Raw genomic sequence first — 18,880 nt, forward strand, 5'->3', positions numbered from 1 at the left:
TATCAATCAAAGTAATGTGGAATGACTATGAACAAATTTAGAAGAGGTAGCACATGGGAAGTCACTTACCATTGTGTGTCGCCATTCTCCAGGTCTACCTGGTCAAGATCTAGCTGTAACTAAACAGAACGACAAAAACAGTTCACCTCACTTGGAGAAGTCCATATTACATTAGAAGGATTAAATGGGATAAATAATTAGAGAAAATACAGTACCAGGCAAAAGTTGGGACATGCCTACTCATTCCAGGTTTTTATTTTTACAATTTTCTACATTGTAGAATAACAGGGAAGACATCAAAACTATGCAATAACACACATGGAATAATGTAGTACCCAAAATAAGTGTTAAACAAATCAAAATAGATTGTATATTTGAGATTATTCAAAGTGGCCACCCTTTGCCTTGTTGACAGATTTGCACACTCTGGAATGCATTTCAATTAACAGGTGTGCCTTGTTAAAAGTTACTTTGTGGAAATTCTTTCCTTCTTCATGTGTTTGAGCCAATCAGTTGTGCTGTGACAAGGTAGGGTGGTATACAGAAGGTAGCCCTATTTGGTAAAAGACCAAGTCCATATTATGGCAAGAACAGCTCAAATAAGCAAAGAGAAACAACAGTCCATCATTACTTAAAGACATGAAGGTCAGTCAATCTGGAACATTTCAAGAACTTTGAAGGTTTCTTCAAGTGCAGTCACAAAAACCATCAAGCACTATGATGAAACTGGCTCTCATGAGGACTGCCACAGGAATGGAAGACCCAGAGTTACCTCTGCTGCAGAGGATAAGTTCATTACAGTTACCAGCCTCAGAAATTTAAACCCAAATAAATGCTTCACAGAGTTCAAGTAACAGACACATCTCAACATCAACTGTTCAGAGGAGACTGTGTGAATCAGGCCTTCGTGGTTGAATTGCTGCAAAGAAACCACTACTAAAGGACATCAATAAGAAGAAGAGACTTGCTTGGGCCAGTTGGACCGCAGAGTGAAGGAAAAGCAGCCAACAAGTGCTCAGTCTACGTGGGAACTCCTTCAAGAATGTTGGAAAAACATTCCAGGTGAAGCTGGTTGAGATAATGCCAAGAGTGTGCAAAGCCGTCATCAAGGCAAAGGGTGGCTACTTGGAAGATTCTACAATATATAATATAACACTTTTTTGGTTACTACATGATTCCATATGTGTTATTTCATAGTTTTGATGTCTTCACTATTATTGTACAATGCAGAAAAACCCTTGAATGAGTAGGTGTGTCCAAACTTTTGATTGGTACTGTATATTTAAGGATTTTACACAAATAATACCTTTCCAATGAGCTCTCTCTCCCTGCTCATGAAGGATACGCTGTTTTTGACAGTCAGGTCAAGTCTTCTCTGCATGCACTCCTCCAGAGTGAAGTCAAAGTCAAACCTGCACAAAATAATAAGACATACAACGCCAGATACGAATATATGAAATAACCGGTATTACACATAACTATTACCCATAGTATTATTACACATAACTATTACCCATAGTATTATTACACATAACTATTACCCATAGTATTATTACACATTACTATTACCCATAGTATTATTACACATAACTATTACCCATAGTATTATTACACATAACTATTACCCATAGTATTAGTACACATTACTATTACCCATAGTATTAGTACACATTACTATTACCCATAGTATTATTACACATTACTATTACCCATAGTATTATTACACATTACTATTACCCATAGTATTATTACACATTACTATTGCCCATAGTATTATTACACATTACTATTGCCCATAGTATTACTACACATTACTATTACCCATAGTATTACTACACATTACTATTACCCATAGTATTACTACACATTACTATTACCCATAGTATTACTACACATTACTATTACCCATAGTATTACTACACATTACTATTACCCATAGTATTATTACACATTACTATTACCCATAGTATTATTACACATTACTATTACCCATAGTATTATTACACATAACTAGTATACATAGTATTATTACACATTACTATTACCCATAGTATTATTACACATTACTATTACCCATAGTATTACTACACATTACTATTACCCATAGTATTAGTACACATTACTATTACCCATAGTATTAGTACACATTACTATTACCCATAGTATTAGTACACATTACTATTACCCATAGTATTAGTACACATTACTATTACCCATAGTATTATTACACATAACTATTACCCATAGTATTATTACACATAACTATTACCCATAGTATTATTACACATAACTATTACCCATAGTATTATTACACATTACTATTACCCATAGTATTATTACACATTACTATTACCCATAGTATTATTACACATAACTATTAACATAGTATTATTACACATAACTATTATACATAGTATTATTACACATAACTATATGCATAGTATTATTACACATAACTATTACACAGTATTATTACACATAACTATTACACAGTATTATTACACATAACTATTACACAGTATTATTACACATAACTATTACACAGTATTATTACACAACTATTACACAGTATTATTACACAACTATTACACAGTATTATTACACATAACTATACACAGAACCATTACACAGAACCATTACACATGACTATTACCCATAGTATTATTACACATAACTATTACCCATAGTATTATTACACATAACTATTACCCATAGTATTATTACACATTACTATTACCCATAGTATTATTACATATAACTATTACACAGAACCATTACACATTACTATCACCCATAGTATTATTACACATAACTACTACCCATAGTATTATTACACATTACTATTACCCGTAGTATTATTACACATTACTATTACCCATAGTATTATTACACATTACTATTACCCATAGTATTATTACACATTACTATTACCCATAGTATTATTACATATAACTATTACACAGAACCATTACACATTACTATTACCCATAGTATTATTACACATTACTATTACCCATAGTATTATTACACACCACTATTACACACCTCTTACACAACTATTACACATAGTATTATTACACATTACTATTACCTATAGTATTACACAACTAGTTCCCATAGTACTACTATACATAACTACTACACATAGTATTACTATACACAACTACTACACATAGTATTACTATACATAACTACTACACATAGTATTATCACATTTTAGTCATCTAGAGACGCTCTTATCCAGAGTGTCTTACAGTTAGTGCATTCGTCTTAAGATAGCTAGGTGGGACAAGCACATATCTCAGTCATAGTAAGTACCCTTTTCCTCAATAAAGTAGCTATCAGCAAAGTCAGAGCTAGTAATAACACATAACTAACTACTGTATAGCTGATAGCTTGATACATAGGGCTAGGACTTTTGACATACAAAAAGCTAGCAAACAGTATCAGATATTAATATTACACAAAACTAACTATGGTATAACTAGGGCCCAGAGTTACATGGTCTGCAAAACCTCCTGTCCTTACACATTCCCTCTCTCTAGTCTGCTGGTGTCTCCTCCTGTCTCTAATCTCCTGTCCCTACACATTCCCTCTCTCTAGTCTGCTGGTGTCTCCTCCTGTCTCTAATCTCCTGTCCCTACACATTCCCTCTCTCTAGTCTGCTGGTGTCTCCTCCTGTCTCTAATCTCCTGTCCCTACACATTCCCTCTCTCTAGTCTGCTGGTGTCTCCTCCTGTCTCTAACCTCCTGTCCCTACACATTCCCTCTCTCTAGTCTGCTGGTGTCTCCTCCTGTCTCTAACCTCCTGTCCCTACACATTCCCTCTCTCTAGTCTGCTGGTGTCTCCTCCTGTCTCTAATCTCCTGTCCCTACACATTCCCTCTCTCTAGTCTGCTGGTGTCTCCTCCTGTCTCTAATCTCCTGTCCCTACACATTCCCTCTCTCTAGTCTGCTGGTGTCTCCTCCTGTCTCTAATCTCCTGTCCCTACACATTCCCTCTCTCTAGTCTGCTGGTGTCTCCTCCTGTCTCTAATCTCCTGTCCCTACACATTCCCTCTCTCTAGTCTCAACTCCCATCTCACCTCTCGTTAAACTCTGGGTTGAGGTCTCTCTTCTTGGTGATGGTCTTTCTCTTGGTGGTCCTGTTCTTGTCCGGCAGAAGGATAAACGAGACATATGGGTCGGAGCTGTCCTTAGCAGACCCACAAGCTGGCAGGCCTCTAGAGGTAAACAGAGAACTGGGTGACAAACTGTGTCATACACTGGGTACAGGAACCACAATGATCGCATACTGGAAGTAGACAAACAATAGCCCATTGAAACAGTCTTATGGGGCTAACTTTTTTCTCTTTTTTTAAAGAATATTTATGTATTCATTCAAATACAATATAACAATGGGTTCACATTCCCAAATATTCTGAATGCATTTACATTACATTAAAAAACAATACAACATGAACGAACAAATATGTACAGTACCAGTCAAAAGTTTTGACACCTACTCAATCAAGGCTTTTTCTTAATTTTTTACGATTTTCCACATTGTAGAATAATAGTGAAGACATCAAACTATGAAATAACACATGGAATCATGTAGTAACCAAAAAAGTGTTAAACAAGTCAAAATATATTTATATTTAAGATTCTTCAAAGTAGCCACCCTTTGCCTTGGTGACAGCTTTGCTCACTCTTGGCATTCTCTCAACCAGCTTCATGAGGAATGCTTTTCCAACAGTCTTGAAGGAGTTACCACATATGCTGAGCACTTGTTGGCTGCTTTTCCTTCACTCTGCGGTCCAACTCATCCCAAACCATCTCAATTGGGTTGAGGTCGGGTGATTGCAGAGGCCAGGTCATCTGATGCAGCACTCCATCACTCTCCTTCTTGATTAAATAGCCCTTGCACAGCCTGGAGGTGTGTTTTGGGTCATTGTCCTGTTGAAAAACAAATGATAGTTCCACTAAGCGCAAACCAGATGGGATGGCGTATCGCTGCAGAATGCTGTGATTGCCATGCTGGTTAAGTGTGCCTTGAATTCTAATAAATCACTGACAGTGTCACCAGCAAAGCACCTCCACACCATCACACCTCCTCCTCCATGTTTCACGGTGGGAATCACACATGCAGCGATCATCTGTTCACCTACTCTGTGTCTCACAAAGACATGCCGGTTGGGACCAAAAATCTCAAATTTGGACTCATCAGACCAAAGGACAGATTTCCACCAGTCTAATGCCGATTGCTCATGTTTCTTGGCCCAAGCAAGTCTTTTCTTCTTATTGGTGTCCTTTAGTAGTGGTTTCTTTGCAGCAATTTGACCATGAAGGCCTGATTCACGCAGTCTCCTCTGAACAGATGATGTTGAGATGTGTCTGTTACTTTATTTGCATTTATTTGGCCTGCAATTTCTGAGGCTGGTAACTGTAATGAACTTATCCTCTGCAACAGAGGTAACTCTGGGTCTTCCTTTCCTGTGGCAGTCCTCATGAGAGCCCGTTTCAGCATAATGCTTGATGGTTTTTCTGACTGCACTGTTCTTGCCATAATATGGATTTGGTATTTTACCAAATAGGGCTATCTTCTGTATACCACCACTACCTTGTCACAACACAACTGATTGGCTCAAACACCTTAAGAACGGGCAGCAGGTAGCCTAGTGGTTAGAGCGTTGGACTAGTAACCAAAAGGTTGCAAGATCGAATCCCCGAGCTGACAAAGTGAAAATCTGTCATTCTGCCCCTGAACGAGGCAGTTTACCCACTGTTCCTAGGCTGTCATTGAAAATAAGAATTTGTTCTTAACTGACTTGCCTAGTTAAATAAAGGTGGAAAGAAATTCCATAAATTCCATTTTAACAAGGTACACCTGTTAATTGAAATGCATTCCAGGTGATTACCTCGTGAAACTGGTTGAGAGAATGCCAAGAGTGTGCAAAGGATGGCTACTTTGAAGAATCTCCAATATAAAATATATTTTGATTTGTTTAACACTTTTTTGGTTACTACATGATTCCATATGTGTTATTTCATAGTTTTGTTGTCTTCACTGTTATTCTACAATTTAGAAAATAGTAAAAATAAAGAAACCCCTGGAATGAGTAGGTGTGTCCAAACTTTTGACTGGTACTGTATATGATTTATAGAGGCTATAGGGCTATATGGCAATGTACTGTAAACCCCCAGCCAATCCAGTGCATTATGGGTATTGTAGTTTAGGACAGACCTGCAGGAGAGGACGGTGATGAACAGCCTGTTCTCATGTGTTGAGTAGCCAATTTGCAGCTTCACCTGGCCAGGGCTCTGACCACCTCTGAGAGAGGAGACACAGATAGACAGGGGGAGAATCTCAATTGGTTTTAATCGACTCCTCACATCTCCTCCGTCATCTCCTCGCCTCCTTTTGAAAAAGGTCAGAAGTAATCAAGGGGAGGGCGCGAGGAGAGGAAATGTGGAAACAAATGTGCTTGTATAAAATGAGACTCTCCATCTCCACTAGCGTGTCATCAGGCAAATGATGTTTACAGAGGAGGAATCCCAAAATACATATGAAAAGTGATAAAAAGAAATGTAGCTAGTTGTGCTCGACATTTTATAGATAAAATGTAGTAGCGTATTTTTTTTCAAATATGTGCATGCTTTTCTACTCTGAGAAAACAACAGCTGATTCGAAGGGGGTGTGGCAGATTTTAAATGTTTGTATTTTAATCCAGATAGAACCCTTTTGGGTTCCATGTAGAACCCTCTGTGGAAAGGGTTCTACATGGAACCCCAAAGAGTTATACCTGGAACCAAAACAGGTTCTTCAAATGGTTCTACTATGTGGACAGCCGAAGAACCCTTTTAGGTTCTAGATAGCACAATTCTTTTAAAGAATGTACTCCTCCGCTCAATCCTGTACAAGCAATTTTTGATCTGCGTTGAAACATATCTATAGCAGAACAGCAATGATAAAATGCTCAAATATATGTACAGAACATCTGATAATATAGTCATGACCTATACATTCATATCAGTTGCTTTGGTGTGGATGTAGGCCAATACATTCATATCAGTTGCTTTGGTGTGGATGTAGGCCTATACATTCATTTCAGTTGCTTTGGTGTGGATGTAGGCCAATACATTCATTTCAGTTGCTTTGGTGTGGATGTAGGCCAATACATTCTTATCAGTTGCTTTGGTGTGGATGTAGGCCAATACATTCATATCAGTTGCTTTGGTGTGGATGTAGGCCAATACATTCATTTCAGTTGCTTTGGTGTGGATGTAGGCCAATACATTCTTATCAGTTGCTTTGGTGTGGATGTAGGCCAATACATTCATATCAGTTGCTTTGGTGTGGATGTAGGCCAATACATTCTTATCAGTTGCTTTGGTGTGGATGTAGGCCTATACATTCATATCAGTTGCTTTGGTGTGGATGTAGGCCTATACATTCATATCAGTTGCTTTGGTGTGGATGTAGGCCAATACATTCTTTTCAGTTGCTTTGGTGTGGATGTAGGCCTATACATTCATATCAGTTGCTTTGGTGTGGATGTAGGCCTATACATTCATATCAGTTGCTTTGGTGTGGATGTAGGCCAATACATTCATATCAGTTGCTTTGGTGTGGATGTAGGCCAATACATTCATTTCAGTTGCTTTGGTGTGGATGTAGGCCAATACATTCTTATCAGTTGCTTTGGTGTGGATGTAGGCCAATACATTCATATCAGTTGCTTTGGTGTGGATGTAGGCCAATACATTCTTATCAGTTGCTTTGGTGTGGATGTAGGCCTATACATTCATATCAGTTGCTTTGGTGTGGATGTAGGCCTATACATTCATATCAGTTGCTTTGGTGTGGATGTAGGCCAATACATTCTTATCAGTTGCTTTGGTGTGGATGTAGGCCTATACATTCATATCAGTTGCTTTGGTGTGGATGTAGGCCTATACATTCATATCAGTTGCTTTGGTGTGGATGTAGGCCTATACATTCATATCAGTTGTATTCCTCTATTGTATTCACCCTTCCCTATTTCTATGGTGGATTGTGTTTTTGGGCGCCAATGGAAAGTCTACAAAACTATGAGCAAACCAACCTTTGTATTGAATAAATGGAATTGGATTGTGATGATACCGATGAATGAATCCTGTGCTTATTTTGTATTTTATTTTCTATCAGAAATTATTTTTGATTTTATATGTATGAAATTGTTTGGTGAAATGCATAAAAGGAGGACAAACAAGAAGGATTAACTTTTGCCCAATTGAGAATCTCCGATGGTTACAGTTTACATGGATTATACATGTATTCATTCATTGCAGGTTAATGTTTCTCATCATGAATGTTGTTCTGGAGATAGCTCTGCAGAGTGGTCACTAGCTGGCACAGCCACAAAGTCAGAAAATCTGATTTTAAACCTAACCTTAACCACACTGCTAACCCTAATGCCTAACCCTAACCTTATATATATTTTTACAATATAGCCAATTTCGACTTTGCAGCTGGCCCATCTAGCGGAAATCGCTCAGTTCTGCCTCCAGGACAAGATTCATCCCAATAAACATCAACCTGCTCATTGATTATGACTAGGCCCAGAGTTGTTCCTTGTCAGTTTACGAGGTCAGGAACAACTCTTATAATGTTTGATTAGAAGCATGATCATTTTAAAACACAGAAATGTGATATTTCTATGGTGAAGTACAGTACACTGCAGTGAGAACAACGTGTGCCATGCAGGCCCGTTGGACATCACTTCTCAGTTCTTACTGTACTGTACTGTAATGTGCTGTACTGTAATGTGCTGTACTGTAATGTGCTGTACTGTACTGTGCTGTAATGTGCTGTACTGTAATGTGCTGTACTGTAGTGTGCTGTAATGTGCTGTACTGTAGTGTGCTGTAATGTGCTGTACTGTACTGTGCTGTACTGTACTGTAATGTGCTGTACTGTAATGTGCTGTACTGTAATGTGCTGTACTGTAATGTGCTGTGCTGTACTGTGCTGTGCTGTGCTGTGCTGTGCTGTACTGTGCTGTGCTGTACTGTGCTGTGCTGTGCTGTACTGTAATGTGCTGTACTGTGCTGTACTGTAATGTGCTGTGCTGTAATGTGCTGTACTGTAATGTGCTGTGCTGTAATGTGCTGTGCTGTGCTGTGCTGTGCTGTAATGTGCTGTACTGTAATGTGCTGTACTGTAATGTGCTGTACTGTAATGTGCTGTAACGTGCTGTGCTGTAATGTGCTGTAATGTGCTGTGCGGAAATGTGCTGTACTGTAATGTACTGTGCTGTAATGTGCTGTGTTGTAATGTACTGTTCTGTTCTGTAATGTGCTGTACTATAATGTGCTGTATTGTAATGTACTGTTCTGTAATGTGCTGTACTATAATGTGCTGTATTGTAATGTACTGTACTATAATGTGCTGTATTGTAATGTACTGTTCTGTAATGTGCTGTACTATAATGTGCTGTATTGTAATGTACTGTTCTGTAATGTGCTGTAATGTGCTGTACTATAATCTGCTTTACTGTAATGTGCTTTACTGTACTGTGACCGGAACACAATGGGGCATTGATGCGAGTGTGAGCTTCAGAATGACTCACAATTGAGAGAGCGGTGATCTGTGTCGTAGGTTTGGTTCAGTGTCCCGTCTGTGGATGACATGGTCTCTGTCCTCACTGCCCTTCCCAGTAGCATCACTGGACACACCACTAGGACACACTGCCAGCTGGGTGTTCAACATCTGCAGGACAAAGTGCATTTCACATTCCACTCAAGTTTCAAGCTTCAGTTCATTCCATTTAAAGGTTATTTCACACACAGTCACGACACACTTAAAAAACAGATACAATATAACATTTATGAGTAAGAAACGCGTGACAGTAAAATGCTTATCAGGATGGAAGGTATTAAGAGTTCACATGATGACAATGTAGAAAGAGGGTGTTCAGAGCAAATTAAATCGTGTTGTTTTGGAGGAATAGTCATGGGATAGTGTTGAGTTTAGTACAGAGTATGAAAATCATATGGCAGTAGTGAGTTTGTTTGGTACAGTGTTTCCCAACTCCGCTCCTCGAGTACCCCCAACAATACACATTTTTGTTGTAGCCCCGGACAAAAACACCTGATTCAACTTGACAAGGGCTTGGTGATTAGTTGACTAGTAAAATCAGGTGTGCTTGTCCAGGGCCACAACACAAATATGTATTTTTGGGGTACTCGAGGACCGGAGTTGGGAAACACTGGTATAGAGAGTGTTTGTGTTTGTGTATAGTTCTTGGCAGGTATGCATATTGAAGAATAAACTCAACCTTAAATAGCTTTACTGCAACAACAACAAAAAATCTGAGTTCATTTGAATGCAGAGCTGGGTTCAAATAGTCACTACAAGCATTTCGCTACACCCGCAATAACGTCTGCACCCGCAATAACGTCTGCACCCGCAATAACGTCTGCACCCGCAATAACGTCTGCACCCGCAATAACGTCTGCACCCGCAATAACGTCTGCACCCGCAATAACGTCTGCACCCGCAATAACATCTGCACCCGCAATAACATCTACACCCGCAATAACATCTACACCCGCAATAACATCTGCACCCGCAATAACATCTACACCCGCAATAACACCTGCGAAACTTGTGTGACACTTGTTTAGCAGTACTTGTTTTCTTTCAAATACTTTTAGCATTTGATTGAGCCAGATGGGCAGAGTTTACACTTCACTGTTCCACTGTGTCAGACAAGCTCAATCTAGCACAGATACAGTATTTGGAAGAATAAAAAAACTATTTGAACCCAGGTCTGGACAGTGGTTTGGTACAGAGTGTGTGTGTCTGTATTATGAGTTAACCTTGAGTGTGGCCCTCAGTAGAATCTGGCTCTCTGGGAGGGCCCCGTCCAGACTCAGCCATCGGTCCAGCACCAGGCCCTGCTCTGAGAGCACCTCTCTCAGGGGCAACACCACAGTGCCCATGGCCTGGCCCCAGCTGTGGGACAGCTACACACACACACAGTGATCAGAGACAACATAGGGCACCGTAATGTTGTTATTCCACTGCTAACACATTGTCTCCCAGGTTTGAATGGCATATCAATATGTGTAAGCAATCTATGAAAATGTGTTAACACTATTATCAGCAGCAAGAGTAAATCATTCTTAAGCCAAGACATTCATACAGTAAAACAAATGTATACTTTTCAATCCTGGTGGACCCTTCACTCACCTTCACTATAAGGAGTTCCTCTTTAGGGTCACGAACCAGGAAGTGGAAAGCTTCATCCCACCGAGGAGACGTAGAGCGCTCACACACCTTTGAAAAAGAGATGGATGGAATAATTGTCCATACTTCCTTTTGTATTCTCTAGTAAGCATATCTGTAAATAGACATGGAGTCAAGAGAAATATAGATGGCTTAGCTGACAACGTCACCAAAATGATGTGCACGCTTCAATGTGGCAGAAGTCCATGAGTTGTTGTGATTCTGGATGGCCAGATTACTAGCAACAATGACAAGAAGCTGCCATGTGGGAATCCTAGTTGGCTTGTTTCACTTTTGTTGCTAAACAACCAAGCCGTCTATAAGATACGCTTACCTTGGTCTTGTATGACATGGCCCTCAGCGAAATCTCTACCCCAACTTTTGGCTCCTTTCCATTCTTCTTCAACTGTGGATCAAATAAATTAGAGGGCTGCAATAGAATCAACATCAGTAAATATACAAACCAATCCTGAAATGTCTATTTATAGTTATTGGACCAAAACCCATGATGTATATGACCACTGACAACATCAACAACAACATCAACAACAACTGTATGTCAACACAGCAGGGCAGCAGGCGCCAGGTCTCACCGGCAGGCCGTGGGCTCTCTCCAGGTACACAAACAACACAGCAGCCGACGGCACTGCCTTGTTCTGGTACTGCTGCTGGGCCTGGTACTGCAGGATCTGGAGGTTCAGAATTATAATACACTGTTAGAACCAGATTCTGGTACAGCAGAGAAAGGAATGTAGAGAGATTACAGAGAGGGAGAGTGTGAGAGAGAGGGAGATGGAGGGAAACAAGAAGGGGAGGGAAAGAAAGAGTATGGAGGGAAAGGGAGAAAATGAGAGAGATATGGAGAAAGAGAGAGAGAGAGGGAGAGGGGGAGAGAAAGAGTATGGGGAAAAGAGGGAGGGAAAGGGAGAACATGAGAGAGAGGGGGAGGGAGATAGAAAGAGAGAGGGGGAGGGAGGGAGAGAGAAAGGGGGGAGGGAGAGGGGGAGGGAGAGGGGGAGAGAGAGAGAAAGAGGGGGAGGAAGAAAGACAGACAGAGGGAAAGAGTATGGGGAAAAGAGGGAGGGAAAGGGAGAAAATAAGAGAGAGGGGGAGGGAGGGAGAGAGAAAGAGAGAGAGGGGGAGGGGGGAGAGAGAGAGGGGGAGGGAGAGAGAGAGAAAGGGAGATAGAGGGGGAGAGAGAAAGAGAGAGAGAGGGGGAGAGAGAGAGAGGGAGAAAGCGAGGAAGAGAACAGGGGAAGCTAACCTGATTTAGTCTGGCGGACTCTGAGACCATGGGGAGCCACTCCATGACCAGGTGAACCCGACCTGACTTCGCATCATTCAGAGTGTACCACTGTGATAGAAACAGACACATTATTACCAGAGTACCATCAGATTACCAGAGTACCATCAGATTATCAGAGTACCACCAGATTACCAGAGTACCACCAGATTACCAGAGTACCACCAGATTACCAGAGTACCATCAGATTATCAGAGTACCATCAGATTATCAGAGTACCATCAGATTACCAGAGTACCATCAGATTATCAGAGTACCATCAGATTATCAGAGTACCATTACAATAATGCGAGAGAGACATTTTGGAGGCATAGCTCTACCACTGGCCATACAGAAAACACAGCTAAATCTGTCAGAAAAACAATCACTTATAGTGAATAGTTAGATGTTACCTCATCAGTGAACTGTGGGCTGATGATGTCTTGCAGGTTTAACTTGAACCTGTAAAAAACAAAACATAAATGTATTCAGCTGAATGATTCTGACTTGTTTTGAGACACCATGTTATCTGGTCAGAACCTCACCTCCCCAAGAAGTCATCCTGGTCCAGATCTTTATCAAACAGCTCAAACTGGATCTCCTGACCAGGCAGCTGGGTTAAGATGATCTGAGGACACAGAGGTGCTTGACGTTTTCCACAACGATCTTTAATAGGTCTAAATTCTGCATTAATGAATGAATAATCCCCTCATTGTTTCCAGTATGAGAGCATGGATCTGCAGTGTCCGGAGACACCATGTACTGAACATACTGTGGATATCCAGCACAGCTACTTCATATATTCCTGCTGTTTATTCTACCTCGTAGAGTTCGTTCCAGTAGGGGTTCAGGTTCTCTTTGATGGTGTGGCTGCGGAAGGTGACTCCTGCCACCCTAATCTTGACGTAGGGGTCACTCTTCCCCTTCACCATGCCCCCTATGAAGTTATCCATGGCTATCAGGTTACTGGCCTCCACCAGGTGGATACGCAGCACACCCTAGAGAGGGGAGGGATGGGTAGAGAGAGAGTACACTATACAATAACTTATCCTTGGCTATCAGGTTACTGGCCTCCGCCAGGTGGATATGCAGCACACCATACAGTGAGAGGAGCAGAGAGAGAGAGGGGCGCGAGAGAGTGTGTGTGCGTGTGTGTCTGTTAGCGGACTCACCTCACTAGCAAAGTCCGAGTCAGGGGTGGTCTGTTGGGGTCGTGTGGGTTCGGGTATGGGGGCTCCACCCACTTCCCCGGGGGCTAGGCCTGCCCCTGGGCTTGGGGGGTGAGGAGATACAGGACTGGTAAGAGAGGCATCCTCATTTAAATACAGAACCTATAACACAGGAGAGAGAAGAGAGGGAGATGCTTAGTCAGAACCAAAAACATTAGGACAGGTTATGCCATAACCGTGTGCCTGTGCATGTCTGTGTGTTCTGTATCTCTGTGTGTGTCTGTGTGTTCTGTATCTCTGTGTGTGTCTGTGTGTTCTGTATCTCTGTGTGTGTCTGTGTGTTCTGTATGTGTCTGTATCTCTGTTTGTGTCTGTGTGTTCTGTATCTCTGTGTGTGTCTGTGTGTTCTGTATCTCTGTGTTTCTGTGTGTGTCTGTGTGTTCTGTATCTCTGTGTGTGTCTGTGTGTTCTGTATCTCTGTGTGTGTCTGTGTGTTCTGTATCTCTGTGTGTGTCTGTGTGTTCTGTATCTCTGTGTGTGTCTGTGTGTTCTGTATCTCTGTGTGTGTCTGTGTGTTCTGTATCTCTGTGTTCTGTGTGTGTCTGTGTGTTCTGTATCTCTGTGTTTCTGTGTGTGTCTGTGTGTTCTGTATCTCTGTGTTCTGTGTGTGTCTGTGTGTTCTGTATCTCTGTGTGTGTCTGTGTGTCTGTGTGTTCTGTATCTCTGTGTGTGTCTGTGTGTTCTGTATCTCTGTGTTCTGTGTGTGTCTGTGTGTTCTGTATCTCTGTGTTTCTGTGTGTGTCTGTGTGTTCTGTATCTCTGTGTGTGTCTGTGTGTTCTGTATCTCTGTGTGTGTCTGTGTGTTCTGTATCTCTGTGTGTGTCTGTGTGTCTGTATCTCTGTGTGTGTCTGTGTGTTCTGTATCTCTGTGTGTGTCTGTGTGTTCTGTACCGGGGCGGTCTCTGTGTGTGTCTGTGTGTTCTGTATCTCTGTGTGTGTCTGTGTGTTCTGTACCGGGGCGGTCTCTGTGTGTGGTCTGTGTGTTCTGTATCTCTGTGTGTGTCGGTGCTGTCTCTGTGTGTGTCTGTGTGTTCTGTATCTCTGTGTGTGTCTGTGTGTTCTGTATCTCTGTGTGTGTCGGTGCTGTCTCTGTGTGTGTCTGTGTGTTCTGTACTCGGTCTGTGTGTGTCTGTGTGTTCTGTACCGGGGCGGGTCTGACCGCTGTGTGTGTCTGTGTGTTCTGTACTCGGGGTCTGTGTGTGTCTGTGTGTTCTGTATCTCTGTGTGTGTCTGTGTGTTCTGTATCTCTGTGTGTGTCTGTGTGTTCTGTATCTCTGTGTTCTGTGTGTGTCTGTGTGTTCTGTACCGGCGGGGTCGGGTCTGCCTGGTGTGTCTGTGTGTTCTGTACTCGGGGTCGGTGCTGTCTCTGTGTGTGTCTGTGTGTTCTGTACTCGGGGTCTGTGTGCTGCTCTGTGTGTGTCTGTGTGTTCTGTATCTCTGTGTGTGTCTGTGTGTTCTGTATCTCTGTGTGTGTCTGTGTGTTCTGTACTCGGGGTCGGTGCTGTCTCTGTGTGTGTCTGTGTGTTCTGTATCTCGTGCTGTGTTCTGTGTGTGTCTGTGTGTTCTGTATCTCTGTGTGTGTCTGTGTGTTCTGTACTCGGTCTGTGTGTGTCTGTGTGTTCTGTACTCGGGGTCTGTGTGTGTCTGTGTGTTCTGTATCTCTGTGTGTGTCTGTGTGTTCTGTATCTCTGTGTTCTGTGTGTGTCTGTGTGTTCTGTATCTCTGTGTTTCTGTGTGTGTCTGTGTGTTCTGTATCTCTGTGTGTGTCTGTGTGTTCTGTATCTCTGTGTGTGTCTGTGTGTTCTGTATCTCTGTGTGTGTCTGTGTGTTCTGTATCTCTGTATCTCTGTGTTTCTGTGTGTGTCTGTGTGTTCTGTATCTCTGTGTTCTGTGTGTGTCTGTGTGTTCTGTATCTCTGTGTGTGTCTGTGTGTTCTGTATCTCTGTGTGTGTCTGTGTGTTCTGTATCTCTGTGTTCTGTGTGTGTCTGTGTGTTCTGTATCTCTGTGTGTGTCTGTGTGTGTCTGTGTGTTCTGTATCTCTGTGTGTGTCTGTGTGTTCTGTATCTCTGTGTTCTCGTGTGTGTCTGTGTGTTCTGTATCTCTGTGTTTCTGTGTGTGTCTGTGTGTTCTGTATCTCTGTGTTCTGTGTGTGTCTGTGTGTTCTGTATCTCTGTGTTCTGTGTGTGTCTGTGTGTTCTGTATCTCTGTGTTCTGTGTGTGTCTGTGTGTTCTGTATCTCTGTGTGTGTCTGTGTGTTCTGTATCTCTGTGTGTGTCTGTGTGTTCTGTATCTCTGTGTTCTGTGTGTGTCTGTGTGTTCTGTATCTCTGTGTGTGTCTGTGTGTGTCTGTGTGTTCTGTATCTCTGTGTGTGTCTGTGTGTTCTGTATCTCTGTGTTCTGTGTGTGTCTGTGTGTTCTGTATCTCTGTGTTCTGTGTGTGTCTGTGTGTTCTGTATCTCTGTGTGTGTCTGTGTGTTCTGTATCTCTGTGTTTCTGTGTGTCTCCATGCATGCAGGTGTGTGTTTGCATTCTATATGCAACTGTGGGTGTTTTTTGTGCGCGCATCAGTGCTTCCGTGCATGCCTGCATGTGTGTGTGTGTATGTGTGTGTGTGTGTGTGTGTGTGGGGGGGGGGGGGGTCCCACCCTCAGAACAGCATTGATATAGATGCGGCCAGAGTTGTCCAGCTGGAACCACTGATCCATGCTGAGGTCAGGACTAGCCAGCAGACGGGTCAGTGGGATGGACAGACTGCCAAGAGACAGGGCCCGGTCATCATCCTTCACCTGGGAGAGAGGGAGGAGGAGGAGGGAGGACAGGAGGGGGAGGAGGAGGAGCAGGGGGAGGGAGGACAGGAGGGGGAGGCGGAGGAGAGGAGGGGGAGGAGGAGGAGCAGGCGGAGGGAGGACAGGAGGGGGAGGAGGAGGAGAGGAGGGGGAGGAGGTGGAGGAGGCGGAGGGAGGACAGGAGGGGGAGGAGGAGGAGAGGAGGGGGAGGAGGTGGAGGAGGAGGAGAGGAGGGGGAGGAGGAGGAGCAGGGGGAGGGAGGACAGGAGGGGGAGGAGGAGGAGAGGAGGGGGAGAAGGAGGAGTAGGGAGGACAGGAGGGGGAGGAGGAGGAGAGGAGGGGGAGGAGGAGGAGCAGGAGGAGGGAGGACAGGAGGGGAAGGAGGAGGAGAGGAGGGGGGGAGGAGGTGGAGGAGGAGCGAGGACAGGAGGGGGAGGAGGAAGAGGCTGAAGGCGAAGAGGAAGAGGTGGAGGGTGAAGGGTGAAGTGGAAGAGGTGGAGGAGGGTGAAGAAGTGAAGGGGGAGGAAGAGGTGGGGGAGGAGGAAGAGGTGGAGGAGGAGGAAGAGGTGGAGGAGGGTGAAGGGGTGGAGGATGAAGGGGAAGAGGTGGAGGAGGAGGAAGAGGTGAAGGGGGAGGAAGAGGTGGGGGAGGAGGAAGAGGTGAAGGGGGAGGAAGAGGTGGGGGAGGAGGAAGAGGTGGAGGAGGAGGAAGAGGTGGAGGAGGGTGAAGAGGTGGAGGATGAAGGGGAAGAGGTGGAGGAGGAGGAAGAGGTGAAGGGGGAGGAAGAGGTGGGGGAGGAGGAAGAGGTGGAGGAGGAGGAAGAGGTGGAGGAGGGTGAAGAGGTGGAGGATGAAGGGGAAGAGGTGGAGGAGGAGGAAGAGGTGGAGGAGGAGGAAGAGGTGGAGGAGGAGGAAGAGGTGGAGGAGGGTGAAGAGGTGGAGGATGAAGGGGAAGAGGTGGAGGAGGAGGAAGAGGTGGAGGAGGAGGAAGAGGTGGAGGAGGAGGAGGGTGAAGGGGAAGATGAGGGGGAGGGGGAAGAGGTGGAGGTGAAGGGGAAGAGGGGGAGGTGAAGGGGAAGGGGAAGGGGGAAGAGGTGGAGGTGAAGGGGGAGGTGAAGGGGAAGATGAGGGGGAGGGGGAAGAGGTAGAGGTGGAGGTGAAGGGGGAGGTGAAGGGGAAGATGAGGGGGAGGGGGAAGAGGTAGAGGTGAAGGGGAAGGGGGAAGAGGTGGAGGTGAAGGGGAAGAGGGGAGGTGAAGGGGAAGGTGAGGGGGAGGGGGAAGAGGTAGAGGTAAAGGGGAAGAGGGGAGGTGAAGGGGAAGAGGGGAGGTGAAGGGGAAGGTGAGGGGGAGGGGGAAGAGGTAGAGGTGAAGGGGAAGAGGGGAGGTGAAGGGGAAGGTGAGGGGGAGGGGGAAGAGGTAGAGGTAAAGGGGAAGAGGGGAGGTGAAGGGGAAGAGGAGGGAGACGAAGAGGAGGAGGGAAAGCTAACGAGCAGTGTTGGTATGATTGACAGGTGGATAAGGAAAAGGGAATAAATAACAGTAGGGAGCATGTGTCAGTAACCACAGCAACAACAGGATTTCTGTAACACTTTAACAGACAAGAGAAAGTATGCTTGTAATAAGATTTTTTACATGAATATCGAGTTCCTGTTTGCGAGGGTCCTGGATATAGAAGGTGAAGGCATCTTCCCACACAGGGTCAGAGGTCAGATAACAGATCTAGAGATGGCAGAGACGAGGATATATTTATGATAAAATATACAGAGCTAGGTTAAAATATAATGATCATTATATTATGATTATATTATAGGTTAGGTAGAATGTTAACAGTAAGGCCCTCTGATCCCATAACAAGTCTAGGGACAAGAGGGAAGACGTTATCCACTATATGTGATGGAACATATGAGATACTACAGTTAGGTTAGGTAGAATGGTTACAGCCAGGCTTTCTGAGCGTGTGTGATGGTGAATTCCTACCCTACTCTCCTTGGTTGTGTCCTGTACAGACAGCTGCACCATGGGACTGGGGTCCTTATTACCCTTCTTCCTCTGAAAGACAACACATAACACTGATATAACACACACCAACATTAAAAAAAGGGGGGGAAATTACATTTGTATTGCCACATACACCAGATAGGTGCAGTGACATGTTGTTTTACAGGGTCAGCCCTAGTAGTACGGCATCCCTGGAGCAAATTAGGGTTAAGTGCCTTGCTCAAGGGCACATTGACAGATTTTTATTTGAACCCTCTAACCGCTAGGCTACCTGAGGACAGACTGTAGACCAGAACCAATCAGGTTGTGTTCCAGGTCGTCTTTACTGCA

At 43.6% G+C, this 18,880-nt stretch overlaps 1 protein-coding gene across 3 annotated transcripts in view; it reads right to left on the reverse strand.

Annotated features, from left to right (window-relative positions):
• Positions 1-18,880, reverse strand: part of LOC106572666 (extended synaptotagmin-1) — a 47,449-nt gene that overhangs the window by 1,639 nt on the left and 26,930 nt on the right. For 2 of the 3 annotated variants that reach the window (XM_045696304.2, XM_045696305.2), the window contains 17 exons: positions 18,530-18,601; positions 18,185-18,271; positions 16,412-16,552; positions 13,709-13,867; positions 13,358-13,534; positions 13,082-13,164; positions 12,950-12,998; positions 12,519-12,608; positions 11,848-11,943; positions 11,589-11,660; positions 11,219-11,305; positions 10,846-10,992; positions 9,594-9,733; positions 6,227-6,400; positions 4,086-4,223; positions 1,307-1,412; positions 70-119 (listed from right to left, as the gene is read on the reverse strand). In XM_045696304.2, coding sequence (XP_045552260.2) covers positions 70-119; positions 1,307-1,412; positions 4,086-4,223; positions 6,227-6,400; positions 9,594-9,733; positions 10,846-10,992; positions 11,219-11,305; positions 11,589-11,660; positions 11,848-11,943; positions 12,519-12,608; positions 12,950-12,998; positions 13,082-13,164; positions 13,358-13,534; positions 13,709-13,867; positions 16,412-16,552; positions 18,185-18,271; positions 18,530-18,601 — 1,868 coding nt within the window. The remainder of the gene's footprint in view (positions 1-69; positions 120-1,306; positions 1,413-4,085; positions 4,224-6,226; positions 6,401-9,593; positions 9,734-10,845; positions 10,993-11,218; positions 11,306-11,588; positions 11,661-11,847; positions 11,944-12,518; positions 12,609-12,949; positions 12,999-13,081; positions 13,165-13,357; positions 13,535-13,708; positions 13,868-16,411; positions 16,553-18,184; positions 18,272-18,529; positions 18,602-18,880) is intronic. The other variant, XM_014147039.3, reaches the window with a different exon arrangement.

Source organism: Salmo salar, chromosome 15, assembly GCF_965601325.2.
Source record: "Salmo salar chromosome 15, fSalSal1, whole genome shotgun sequence".
In the NCBI taxonomy this organism is placed as follows: Eukaryota; Metazoa; Chordata; class Actinopteri; order Salmoniformes; family Salmonidae; genus Salmo; species Salmo salar.